The sequence below is a fragment of the Pteropus alecto genome, unplaced genomic scaffold (genome assembly GCF_000325575.1).
Source record: "Pteropus alecto unplaced genomic scaffold, ASM32557v1 scaffold98, whole genome shotgun sequence".
Taxonomy (NCBI): domain Eukaryota; kingdom Metazoa; phylum Chordata; class Mammalia; order Chiroptera; family Pteropodidae; genus Pteropus; species Pteropus alecto.
The window spans coordinates 9,214,638-9,227,029 of NW_006443570.1; the positions used below are offsets into that span (position 1 = coordinate 9,214,638).

At 39.4% G+C, this 12,392-nt stretch overlaps 1 protein-coding gene across 3 annotated transcripts in view; it reads left to right on the forward strand.

Moving 5' to 3' along the window:
- The window catches only part of PCTP (phosphatidylcholine transfer protein), a 23,641-nt gene that overhangs the window by 1,093 nt on the left and 10,156 nt on the right, over positions 1-12,392 (forward strand). Inside the window, exon 2 of one of the 3 annotated variants that reach the window (XM_015599087.2) lies at positions 9,486-9,594. The exons of the other annotated variants lie outside the window; for them this stretch is intronic. Coding sequence (XP_015454573.1) covers positions 9,538-9,594 — 57 coding nt within the window. The 5' untranslated portion in view covers positions 9,486-9,537. The remainder of the gene's footprint in view (positions 1-9,485; positions 9,595-12,392) is intronic. 3 annotated transcript variants of the gene reach the window in all.

Genomic DNA, 12,392 nt, shown 5'->3' on the forward strand with positions numbered 1-12,392 from the left:
ATTCCTGGAGCTTTGGAATCAGGTAGCCATCCAGGTAGAAGGATTACATTGCACTTGAGGTCTGTCATCTGTTGCTCTTTGTGATAGTAGCTCCTAGCAAGTAGGTTAAAAGTCAACTTTAGGCAAGGTAAGTGAAATAGAATGTTTCTTAGCAGAGGACCAAGCAGGAGCTCTGAATGTGTGTACAGGGTATGATAAAATGAACAAGAACTTCAGTCTAGAGCAGATAGTTCATTTCCTAGTGTCATTTCAGCAGTTACTTGGGTGCAAAAATGGACAGGTTTTCAGACAAAATCCATTTATCTTTTCTCTGACTTTTCCATTTTCCTTACCAGTCACATCCGGGCATTTGCCACATTTTGTCAGTTCGATTGCTCAGACATATCTGACATCTGGCCCATTTCCCTTGCCTTTAGTTTTCTATATGCTTGCCATTTTGGATGGCACCACTCACCGAGAATTGCAGTGATCTTTTAACTAGTTTCCCAGTCTTCCTTCCTATACTTTACAACCCAATCAAACCCCTGAGAGGCTGTGATCTTATCAGTCCCATTTCAGTGGCACTGTTGATTGCAGAATTAGTAATAACTATTGTAATAGCTAATACATTGCAAGGTTTCTTATGTTTCAGGCACCATTTAAGTCTTTGCAAGTACCTGACTTACTCAAGCCTCACATCGACCCTAATGCAAGGTATTATGATTATCGTGTTTTTACCTGTATGGAGATGAATATATGGAAAGGTCTTGTTCAGGGTTTAAACTGGGATTAGAACTCGGCTATCTAGCTCCAGGCCTATGCCATACATATGCTCCTGCATTGCCTCTCTGAAAAGAGACAACTGAAGCCAGAGGGACTGCACTGAACTAGTTTGGTTTTATCTCACATTTCTAGTTTTCTCTCCCATGATTCATCCACACAGCTTCAGTCCTCCAGGCCACTTCACCCCAACCCTATCCCATGGACCTGAGCTTTTTTGCTTTTGTGCTTTTTATCTCATGATGTCCATTGCCTGTGAGCTGAGACAAAATGACTGGGCTTTGTATGGTGTATTATTTCCTATGTATATTATTATGTAGCAAGGCCCCTCCCTTTTGTGGGGAGAATGTGAGTGGTTTTTGAAACAGTTCCTATCCCTATCAACCATACTATTTATCTTATTTCAACCTGTTCTAGGATGTGGACAGTCATGGTACACTGATGTGAATTATGTGTTCTCCATAAGAGAGCTTTCATAAGTTGGGAGCTCCATAAGTTTCCCATAGATGTGCCCTTGAGCTTCAGCAGCTAGGATGGGGGATAATTGCCCCTTGGCCACTTTGATCTCCATCCGTATAAAAATGTCAAGAGGCCCTATTGGGTCAGAGTGCAAGCCCTTTCCTAGGGTGCAAACCTCTAGCATTATCCAGCCTTATTTGCTGCCTGACCCACTTTGCTAAAGCCTCATTTTATTTTCCAGATTGACTCCCTTCCTTTACCTTCCTCCTGGAAAAGAATTCCTTCTAATCGCTAGTTAGTCAGTTCTTTCTTCTGAACACTACTGTTTATCAAAAGTGAATTCCGCTTGTCCCACACTATGCCCAGTCCCTCACCCATCTCCTCTAAAGCCCCTTTCTCTCTTGTGGGCCAGTATTATTTAATCCACGATGAATGTTGTTATATTTTCTGCCATTCCACCGCCCCCCCGCCCCGCCCAACTCCATTTCGCCTACATAGATGCGTATGTCCTTGGTTCCTTGGCAGAAGAACATGGCCCCTCTGCCAATCTTCATATTGAGTAACCTACCTGACTGTTACCTCAGGAGATTCCAGGTGAGGTTTCTCCTTGCTGCCTTTGCCTTCTGACTTTAAAAATTCCTCCAAATGGGATAAATAGTTTGGACTTGTTTGTATCCTTTAATTTTGGGGATGTCATTGATCCACCTAACTCTAGGTAATGCGGCTTTGAAACCTTTGCTTCAGCCCCATCAATATCTGCTTCATTCATCCTATTTCTTAATAACCATCTAAAGATTTCCACTCTGCTGAAGTGGATTCCCAATTCGCCCCTCTATCTTTCCCCATTTTCTTGTTAATTACTCTAGTTTCTTGGCATGTGTAAGACCTATAAGGAGAAAGTGAGACAGGTATTCTGATAAGTCTTCCTGGATTGCCCGATTTTGCAGCAGTAAGGTTACATGTAGTGCCCATGCAAAAGGGGCCCTCTTCATCGAAGTATTTACCCTGACTTGGATCAGGGGCATATTCAATGGTTCAATACCCTGATCATGATCAAGCCAGTCCGACATGACTTGAATACAAAACATATTAGCTACTTCATCAGGGGGTACCACGTGGAATTTACAGGATAGGAAGAATCAGACATCCTCCCTTCTCAGGGTACACAGACTTTACAGTGGCTTTTATTCAGTCCACCAGGCTGGTTATTCCTTCTGGAATAACCTCCTGTGTGTCTGGACCATGTATAGCTATCTATGATTGGTCTATAGTGAACTGTGCTCATGATCTAAATGTTACTGTAACGAAGTTACCATTACATGTTTTGAAAAGACTGAAGTGTCAAAAGTGCTTGAAAAAGTTTTCAATATAACAACTAAATTACATTTTATAAGTAAAATAAGAGTAGCTTTTTTTAGTAAACAAATAATTCTGGATTATCTTGGACAGATGGCAACTTTTGACATACAATATTTTGTTATTTATTTTCTTTTTAATTTTCTAGTCTGTTAAATCACAGAATTTTAGACTTAGAAAATTTCTTTGAAACTATTTTGTCTGACACCATCTTTTTTTTTCCCCACTTCTTTTTTCTACCTTCTTTGGCCACTCTGTTTCCTTCCTCTCTTCTTTTTTCCTCCCCAGGTTGTAATGATAATAACTTGCCTTCACATGGTCTTCTTATTTACAAATGCTGTCATATGTATGTTTCATTAAGTCTCTAAAAAAATCTGAAAAATAGGCAGGAACAGGCTGATTTTCCTATTTTACAGATAGAAATAAGACTTAGAGTTGTTAAGAGAGCCACACAAGACCTCGTAACTGGTAACTACTTTGATAAACTCAGAACCAAATGTACAGTTTGCTTCAAGGCAAGTACTATATTCTCTTTCTGGAGGCTAAGCAAAACTAGGCCAAAGCTGCCAGCATGAGTTTTCGAAGTAGATAGTCTTGAGTTAAAATCTCTACTCTGCACCAGTATCATCCATTTATCCATTCCGGAGATACTCATTAAATGCCTGCTACATGCTGTTGCCCTCACAGGCATTGGGGATAAGCAGAGAATGGGACAATGGAGCTGCTGCTTCAATAAATGCGATTCTTTTTTTAAAAAAAATTAACTGCATTCACTGATGAGAATAAACCCTTAGTATATAATGAAATGTTGGGTGAAAAATGCCATGAAGAAAGTGAAGTGGGGTAAAGGGACAGAGAGATGGCATGGCACAGGAGCTAGGGGTGATGTGATGTGTTTTAGATAAGGGAGTTTGGGAAGCCCCTCCATGAGTAGAGATAAAAATGAAGTGAGAGATTACATCTTGTAAATATCTGGGAGTGGAACGTACCAGAGATTGTTACTGAAAGCTCAAGCCCAAGATCATCACCAAGCCCCATCCTAGAGTCTCATATTTAATTGATCTGGGGTCCTGAATTGGGTGATTCTGTTGAAAAGCTCACATTTCTTATAGAGGTTGATTATTCTGTTCTCTCTACTTTTGTATTTGTTTGAAATGGTTCATAATAGTTTTCTTATTGGTGTTTTTTGTTTGTTTTGTTTTGTTTTGTTTTGTTTTATGTTAAAGCTTCCCAGGAGATTCAAATGGCCATGCTAGGTTTTCAACCACTCAGTAGAGGGAACACTGAGTGCAAAGTCCCAGCTAGGCTGAGCTTTCCAGAAAGAGCCAGAAGGCCACAGGACTGAGGAGAAGCTGAGGTGGGAGGGTGTCCATGGAGGATTGGAGGCCAAACCCCACTTACCATCTGGGTGATATTGGTCAGTTACTCTTTCATTTTGAAATCTCAGCTTCTTCATTTGCAAAACAAGAATAATACTTACCTTTCAGGATTCTGGTCCTCTCAACAATCATTGAGTGAAATGATATATGGCAGAATGGTTCTCCAACTTGATCATACATCAAAATCACCTGCAGGACCTGTTAAATTCAGAGTGGATACCCTACCCTCAGAGTTTCTGATTCGGTCTGGTGTGGGACAAGAGAGTTTGCGTCATCGTCACATCACCATCATCATCATCATTTGCATTTTATTTTTAACCAGTTTCCAAGCAATGTGGAAGCTCCCGGTCCAGGGGCCATTCTTTGAGAACCACTGATATTTGGGGAGCATCTAGCATGGTACTCAGGGGGTTTTTGACATTGAAAAGCAGGAGAATGCCCTAGAGATGAGAAGCAATGGAAAGATAACAGTGAGAGAAAAAGAGTATCTCAAGACAAAAGCATTGTTTAGGACTCTTTCTGCCTGATTTTTAGTTTAGTGGCCACTTGGGAGTGAATGTGGTCCCTTGAGCAGTGCTGGTTGAGAAGTTCCCCTGGCAGAGAAGGGGGGCGGGTCACTTACAAAAGCCTTCCCAGTGATCTGCAGTCGGGTCTCGCTAGAGGTCTGGGCTCCGTTACCATGCCAACAGACACCACAGCATACTAATGGACAGTATGAAACCTGTGTGCAGAGGCTCACATCTTCAATTTAGACCCAAATAAATGTTGGACCCAATATTTAGACCCAGGTAAATGAAAAGATCTGGCTGATGTCTTGCACTTGTTATGTTTTTAAATCTAAATGTCTGACACTGTGAGAAGGAACTGCCTACATTGTGCCTTTCTCCTTCGATAGGTCTTCTAATCAAAGAGTTTGATGAGGAACAGACAATACTTTCCCAGGGACCGCTTTTTCTATGCTGTTGACCTACTAAAATTCTAAAAGCCTGGCATTACTGGAAAAATCTAGCCAGGTTGGGCTGAGAGAAAGTTTGGCCTTTCAGAAGGGAAACATAGATTTAATTCCCATGAGAACAGATTTACCTCAGTGAGTGAGAAGCTTCCACTGCCATTCCCCAAGTAGGTCATAATCCGATTTGTATAGTGAGCTTCTTTACTACAGGATCACAGGACCATTCTTCTCCCTTCTTTCACCCTCTGTCTCTCTTCTAAGGAGGAGCAGTTAGCAGTGTGATAGGTAGATCCCTTATTGAAACCAGGACACTTCCTGAGCCATGTTTTACTAGTGAGTAGGGCAACCGTGCCTTAAAGCTCAGCATCTGTGTGTGGCATTCTACTTCCTGCCACAGACCAAGGCCAGTGCTGGCTTGTACCCCCCACCTCCCATTTTTCCATCTTCCTTGAGCATACAACTGGATAGCCATGTTAGGGCCTCAGTTCTCTTCCTTCTCTCTCAGGGGAGCATTTGGTATAAGGCAGTATGAGAATGCTGGTCCTAAGATTTAGACTTGGGGGAATGAGGAGACTGGTGAGCAGGATCCCCCACTTCTGTGTACAGTATAAGCCAAGCTTTGTGTCTTTACCAGGTCCCTGTAATTATATGGTCATGCTAACTATAGCTATATGCACTCTAACAGCTTATTATTTATCTAAGAATATGTTTGGAGAAGTCAGAGACAGTTTGGAGGCAATATCACAGATCATGAACTCTGCTATAAAATCACTTGTTTCATGTCCATGTTCTACCATCGTTAGTTGTGTGACACTGGGTGAAATTCATAGCCTCTCTTTTTATTTATCGAGGTATCATTTATATGCACTTTTTTGAGGTATCATTTATACACCATACAATTCACTCATTTTAAGTACGATTCAATGATTTTTAGTAAATTTATGGAGTTATGTAACCTTCACCACAATCTAATTTTAGAACATTTATGCCACCCCCCAAAAGAAACCTCTTGCCCATTTGCAGTCACTCCCCGTTCCCACTCCCAGTCACAGACAACCACCAATCTACCTCCTATCTCTATAGATTTACCTTTTCCTGCTATTTCTCAGAACTTCTTTGAGGCTCAGTTTTTTGTCTAAAAAATGGGTTTACTGATGGTCTATATCTCATATTATCATTGTGTAGATTGTGAAGCACTTAGCCCAGTGTCTGATATTCAGTCTTAGCTATCATTATTATTTTACCTAGCCACCTACAGACCTAAGGGATTGAACCTACCATGTTTTCACAGAGAAATCTAAAAGATTAGATCACATTTTGTCAACTGTCTTTCTTCATACGGTCTTGGTACACACTTCCCAGTGGCAGCTGCAGCTTTGACTCCTGCCATTAGAATGGATTCTCTTTGGTGAAAAATGCTTACTTTTTACACAGTCTAAGTCTGTAACTTGCCAGAGGGGCTGGGGTTGGACGGCTTCCACAGTCACTGATGGGGGAGGCTTCCTGTTCCCCTGAGGAATGGAAATGAGCTCTTCTGTGAGAGGCAAAGAAAATTCACTGTGCATTTATAGGATTAGAGAAATGTGGCTCATCAGGCTATCTTGTAGTTAGTGATGTAAATGCAGAAAATCACCGTGAATTGAAGAGAGTGAGAGGATGCATAGGGGGAATGGGGTCCACCAGGGATTGCCTCTCTCTGGGAATTGCAGTATCAAATGCAAACATCACATTTTGATATTTTTGATATATAAACATATATGAGCTCTTCCAGATTTTATTAGGATAAATAAATGTATCATTATTGGTAGTAATGTTTCTCAAAATATTTTAACCCTATGAATTAAATTGAAAAGAAATTGAACAGTTTCCTTTCATATATTTGAATAGCCACTTGTCTACACAGCTTGATATGTAAACAGGTTTCCAGAATAACAGAACATCTCAAAGATTAGCACATTCAGTAATTAGCAAGTTGCCAAACCATGCCTCCACCCACCTCCATTTCTTCATTTATAAAATGGAGATAATAATATGCTTACATCACAGGATTAGTGAGAATATTAATCACCAAGCACAGTGCCCAGCTTAGAGCAGGTACTCCATAGATGTTAGTTTCCCTCAAAATGTGTATTATGTTATAGTTCTGAATCCTGAGTTCTTCAATCTGGAAAAAGGAGCTCAGCATACCAACTTTATTAATGAAAATATATCTAATACATACTAAGTACTTATTATGTTCTAGGCATCACACTAAGAACTTTAGATGTCTTATCTAATTTAATCCTCATCATCATTCCCTTAGGTAGAAACTCTTATTAGACCTGCTGTGCTGCTGAGGAAAGCTAGGCTAGCGAGCCGACGGAAGAGTTTAGACCCTGCCTGGGCTGTGACTCTGAGCCCTTGCTGTATCCACCAGGCTGTATTTTCTGGTTACAAGGTTTTTGAGATGACTTTTTGGAATAATACAAAGAGAAAACACGGCCCTAGTCCTTTGAAAGTGACAGTATTCATCCTTTCTCCATTCTTCCCTTTGCCCCCGTCCTTATCTGAACCCTCCAGAAGCAGCATCTGAAAAATACCTCTTCTGGTAGTTGGAGGCCTGTTGGACAAACTCCAGGATTAGGAATTCAGGGGGACATCTCAGAGAGAGGTCATTCTTGGGTGGTCTGGGGCAGGCACACTGTCTTGGGGGCCTGAAGGAACAGGTTCCCATCCAGGCTTTGCCCCCCACAGTGTATCTGTTGACTCTTGGCAAGTCTCTGACATCTTTTACATCAAGGGTCTAAGGCCCCTTCTGGCTCTAAGGTTTTATGTAATGGCTCCTCTTTAACTTGATCATTAACTTGTGGTTTGGAACATGGTTTGGAGAAAACATGCAGACTGAGAAGAGCTAAATAAGGAGACATTGTGGGAAGTAGAAGTGGCTGGTGTTGCCTTTTTGGCTGCCCCACGTATACTAGCTATAAGGACTCAGGTAAGTAATTTAGCCTCTCTGAGCTTTCTTCACATAAAATGGGGGTAAACACTAGTGTTCCAATCTACATCGCAGGGCTATGTTAAAGATTACATGAGATAATGACTATAAAACTGGAAACAATTAGAGAAACAATTACTGGTATTATTGGAATCATTTATAGCAGGTCAAAGTGATGGAAAACTTCAAATACAGAGTACATGGCTTTTGCAGTGACTGCTGACAGGTCCAAAGGAAGCACATTCCATCAAAAAGCCAGCTTATCCCCGATTTCTTCTCAGGGCCGGAATGTAGTGAGTCCCAGCAAGTTTATAATTTTTTTCTGGGTTACTTAGTGGAAGGAGATGGCACTTTTTCTAACAGAGTGTGTGGAGTTTTAGATATCTCTGTGCAAAACTAAATATACCTCTATTTAATGTTCATTAACAGTTTCCATTATCTCTTCTCTTCCTTGGCAATGTATTTTAGCAATGCTTATGTACTTCTGTACTGTTTTAATGAATTTACACACAATTGTCTTTCCCTGTAAATAGTCATAAATCTTATGAGCACTATTCTGTCAATCTACTTTTCTACTTCACAGTAATGTCAAAGAAAAAACAAATCAAGACTTAGTAAGGAGAGACTTTTATTCAAAAGGATTATTACAAAGTGGGAGAAGGGATTGTTGTAATAGGGAGAACCTTTGACCGTTAAGAACTGTGAGTGTCTCAAGAGTTAGGCAGAGTTTTTCTTTTGTAGAAACCAGATGTGGGGAAGTGAGATGAAAGGTGTCATGACTGGATAGGAAATCAAAGACTATTTCACCATGAGGCTAGTTTGTTATCAGGAGGGGTTGTATGCTGGCTCAGGCTGAGGGTGGTCTAATGCTTAGGGGCCTAGAAGAAGGAAAGAAGCTTAATCAGTCTGGTTAACAGCATTTTGTTCTGACTGATCAGTGGAGTAAAGTAAAGCAGTTCAGCTAATCATTTATGAGGCAATGAAAGGGAGTCTAGAGCAGTGGTCTCCAACCTTTTTGGCACCAGGGATGGGTGCTCCTATGAGAATCTAATGCCCGGTAGTCTGAGGTGGAGCTGAAGCAGCGCTGGGGACCGGCTGCGAATACAGATGAAGCTTCACTTGTTAGCCCACTGCTCACCTCCTGCTGTAAGGTCAAGTTCCTAACAGGCCACAGACTGATATTGGGGTTTGAGGATCCCTGGTCTAGAGGGTCTGTGTCTGGCCTTGTCATAGGTAAATGGGGCAGGGGGATCTGTGAGTCTTACCTAACTCATGTTAGGGAATGTTGGTTCTTTACAATAAGTTCTTTTCTGGAACACAAAGGTAGGAGGATTTCTGAACCTCCACTGTTTTCCCAGATCACAGGACTCAAGTCAAATTTATTGTCAGGAAGGATCACTTGAATCAGTTAGGCTTACTCTTAGCTGCAAGTAACAGAAAACTAGACTAAGAATGACTTTAAGAGAGGTTTATTTTTTTTATTTAACAAGTAGTTCAGAGGTCAATAGTTGCTGGCATTAGTTTAGCCAATCAATGATGCCAATAAATCTCTTTGAGTCTTTTCACTCTGTCTTCTTGTGTTTGTTATCTCTTCATCACAAAATAGCTGCTGCAGTTCCAAATATTCATATTCAGAAAAGGAAGAAGGTATTTGTCATATGGCTGCCTCTAGCTGTGTACATTGCTGTTGGGGCTCTTCTTCTTTTTTTAACATGGTAGGTGTCTTTTTAATTTTTATTTATTTTGTTTTTTTGTTTGTTTTTTTAAATAATCAAAAATTTTTTCAATTACAGTTGACATACAATGTTATATCAGTTTCAGGTGTACAACATAGTGATTAGACACTTATATAACTTATGAATTGATCACCCCGATAAGTCGAGAACCCATTTGACACCATACATCATTATTATAATATTATTAACTATATTCACCATAGGGATTCTTTTAGCACAAAAGAAAGGAGTATCATCTGCATCTTCTGGTAATTATATTCTATATAAGATATTGACTGATTCCATACTATTGAATAATTCTTCTACAATTTGAAGTATAGGAAATCAAATGTCCTATAAGTGGAGCACTAGACAAGTATACAGTGTGTTTTACTGTGCAATAAGTAAATGGAGCCATTCTAAGTCGTGGTTTTCTGGAGGAGCTTTAGGAAAAGCCAAGAAAACCTCTTAAGTTATTTGAAATAAATTATTGAAATATTAGTAAGCTTAGAAACATATCTGCAACAAATGTCGCAGAGAGTTTATATCTCTGACTTTAAAGAGATCAATCAATAATAAAAACTTTGTCCAAACTAAGCTAAGACATGCCTTTTCTTATCAAATTGTGCAAACGATGGCACCCAATCCTGGTGAGATGCTTCTTTGCTACTGGTTAAGAGTATAAATTGGTACAAACTTTCTTAAAGGTTTATAAAAAGTATAAAGACCCTTAAAATGTTAATACTCTTTACCATACGATTTATCTCAAAAGAAGCTTTGCTAACAAAAAAATTGGAATTATGGACCAAGTTGGTTCATGTAAAATAATAGATTATTTCAGCAATATTTTTATTTTTATTTGTAAAAATGTTTGGAAATGGAAATAGCTTAAGAAAATAATTAAATTAGGTGTGATCTCTCTCTATAGCTTCAATGTAATATTGTTAAAAATAAGAATACAAGCTGTTTATACCATATTATTCTCATTTTGTAACATATAGAAGGTATTAGTTTACTTAAAAGAAATATGTCAGATATCACCAGTAGATATTTACAAATTATGGGGTTACATGCCATTTTTATTTTCTTTATTCTTTTTGGCATTTTCCAATTTTCCTATAACGAATATGAATTATTTCTATAATTATTAAAAAGTTCGCTTTATTTTTTAAAAGACAAAATAAAACCATAAGTATGTTTGCCAAGATCCTTTTTTAAAAGAAATAATGATTGAAAATGAACTTAGATCCAAGAATTTGGGTGGGGCTGTTTGCACTTGAAAAGAACATTTTATCGATAGACAAGGAAAAGTGTTATGGAGCATTTTGTTTCTCTGGAGTTCTGGCGTTTCTCAGTTCTGCCACAAAGGGAGTGTTTAAAGGAAGTCGTCACAATAGTTCATTCTTCTGTATTCACGTAAATCACACGTTCTATTTTTCTCTTCCTAGAGGGCTTCTGTTTTCTTTTCTGTGATATGTATATGACTGAGGTCACTAGAGCTGGTACTACATTCAGGAGGGGAAGGGAACCAGTTTAAGGAAACAGTTTATCTTAATTTACCCAGAAAACCAAAGATAGCTCATTAAAGGTTGGGGAGATAATTACCTCAAGACATAATTACCTCTTTTGCTCTGTATGTATAGAAAATGGGGCCCCAATATTGCTGAACAAAGAGCTAATTGCCTTCTAAAGTTAATTAAAACATGTGTGGCTGTAAACGTGTGTATGTATAAATTGTCACTATCTTCTCATATGTGAATGTGAGGGCTAGGAGCAGGAGGGAGAAGATGTCTCTCCCAAGGTCCACCGTTTCATTGGGGCATCTGCGGCACAGTATAGAAGGGGTTCAGATCTACTAGGTTGTCATTCGATGATTTGAAACTCTTGGTATAAAGCTTTTAGAGCTGGAAAATCCTTATGAATTCAGTTTCAGTATTACCTTCCATTTCCTGCTAGGTACCTTCACATATATCTGAGATCCCTAAGTATTTATCCCTGGATTATGATGCCACCTGAGCTAGAAGACCCCTGAAGTCCTCTGATCTCTAGAAATAGTCACCAAGTTTATCCCTTGACTTCACCTAAGCTTTCTGGCATGGTTTAAGAGAATGGCTTCGTTCATGCACGATTACCCTATAGCTTTGCATTAGCAGCACACGGAAGTTCAGAATCCATGTAAAGTCTTTTGTTCTGTTTGTTTGCTTTTGCATTGAAATTTAAGAGCCATTGTTTTCATATTAACAGGAGAGCCTTTAGGCAAGATGAGGGTCAGGAACTTTAAGTGTTCATTGTACAGAGAGTGAAAATGTGTAGTGCAGCCGCAACAGCCTAGAACCCTCACAGGCAAGGATATGGCTTAACGTGAAAACTCTTGTTGTACTTTGGAATCTAGAAATGGTCTTTTTCTGAGTAAAAGGGGGCTAATTTGACCTGAAAATGATGTTTCTCCTCTCTTTCAGTCCTTTATACAACAAGTCCTTTGTATAAAAAAAGAAGCAGTTGCTGAAAAATTCTGTCTTAGAATTGATAAAACAATGTTGGGTTTCATTATGCCCCGTGATTATTTAAAATAGTAAGCACCTGTCTCCTGAATGTTAGTTGCCTGTATGACATCCCCTACTTGGATGTTTAATACGCATCTCTAACTCAAAAGTAGAACCCTTGATTACCCCACAGCTCACCAGTCACCTTTTCCTCCAAGTTTTTTCCTAACTCATTTCCCTGGTTGTTCAAGCAAAGGTTCTGAGAGTTAGCCTCAATTCTTTGCTTTCTCTTTCCCCACAGCCAGTCTGTCAGCA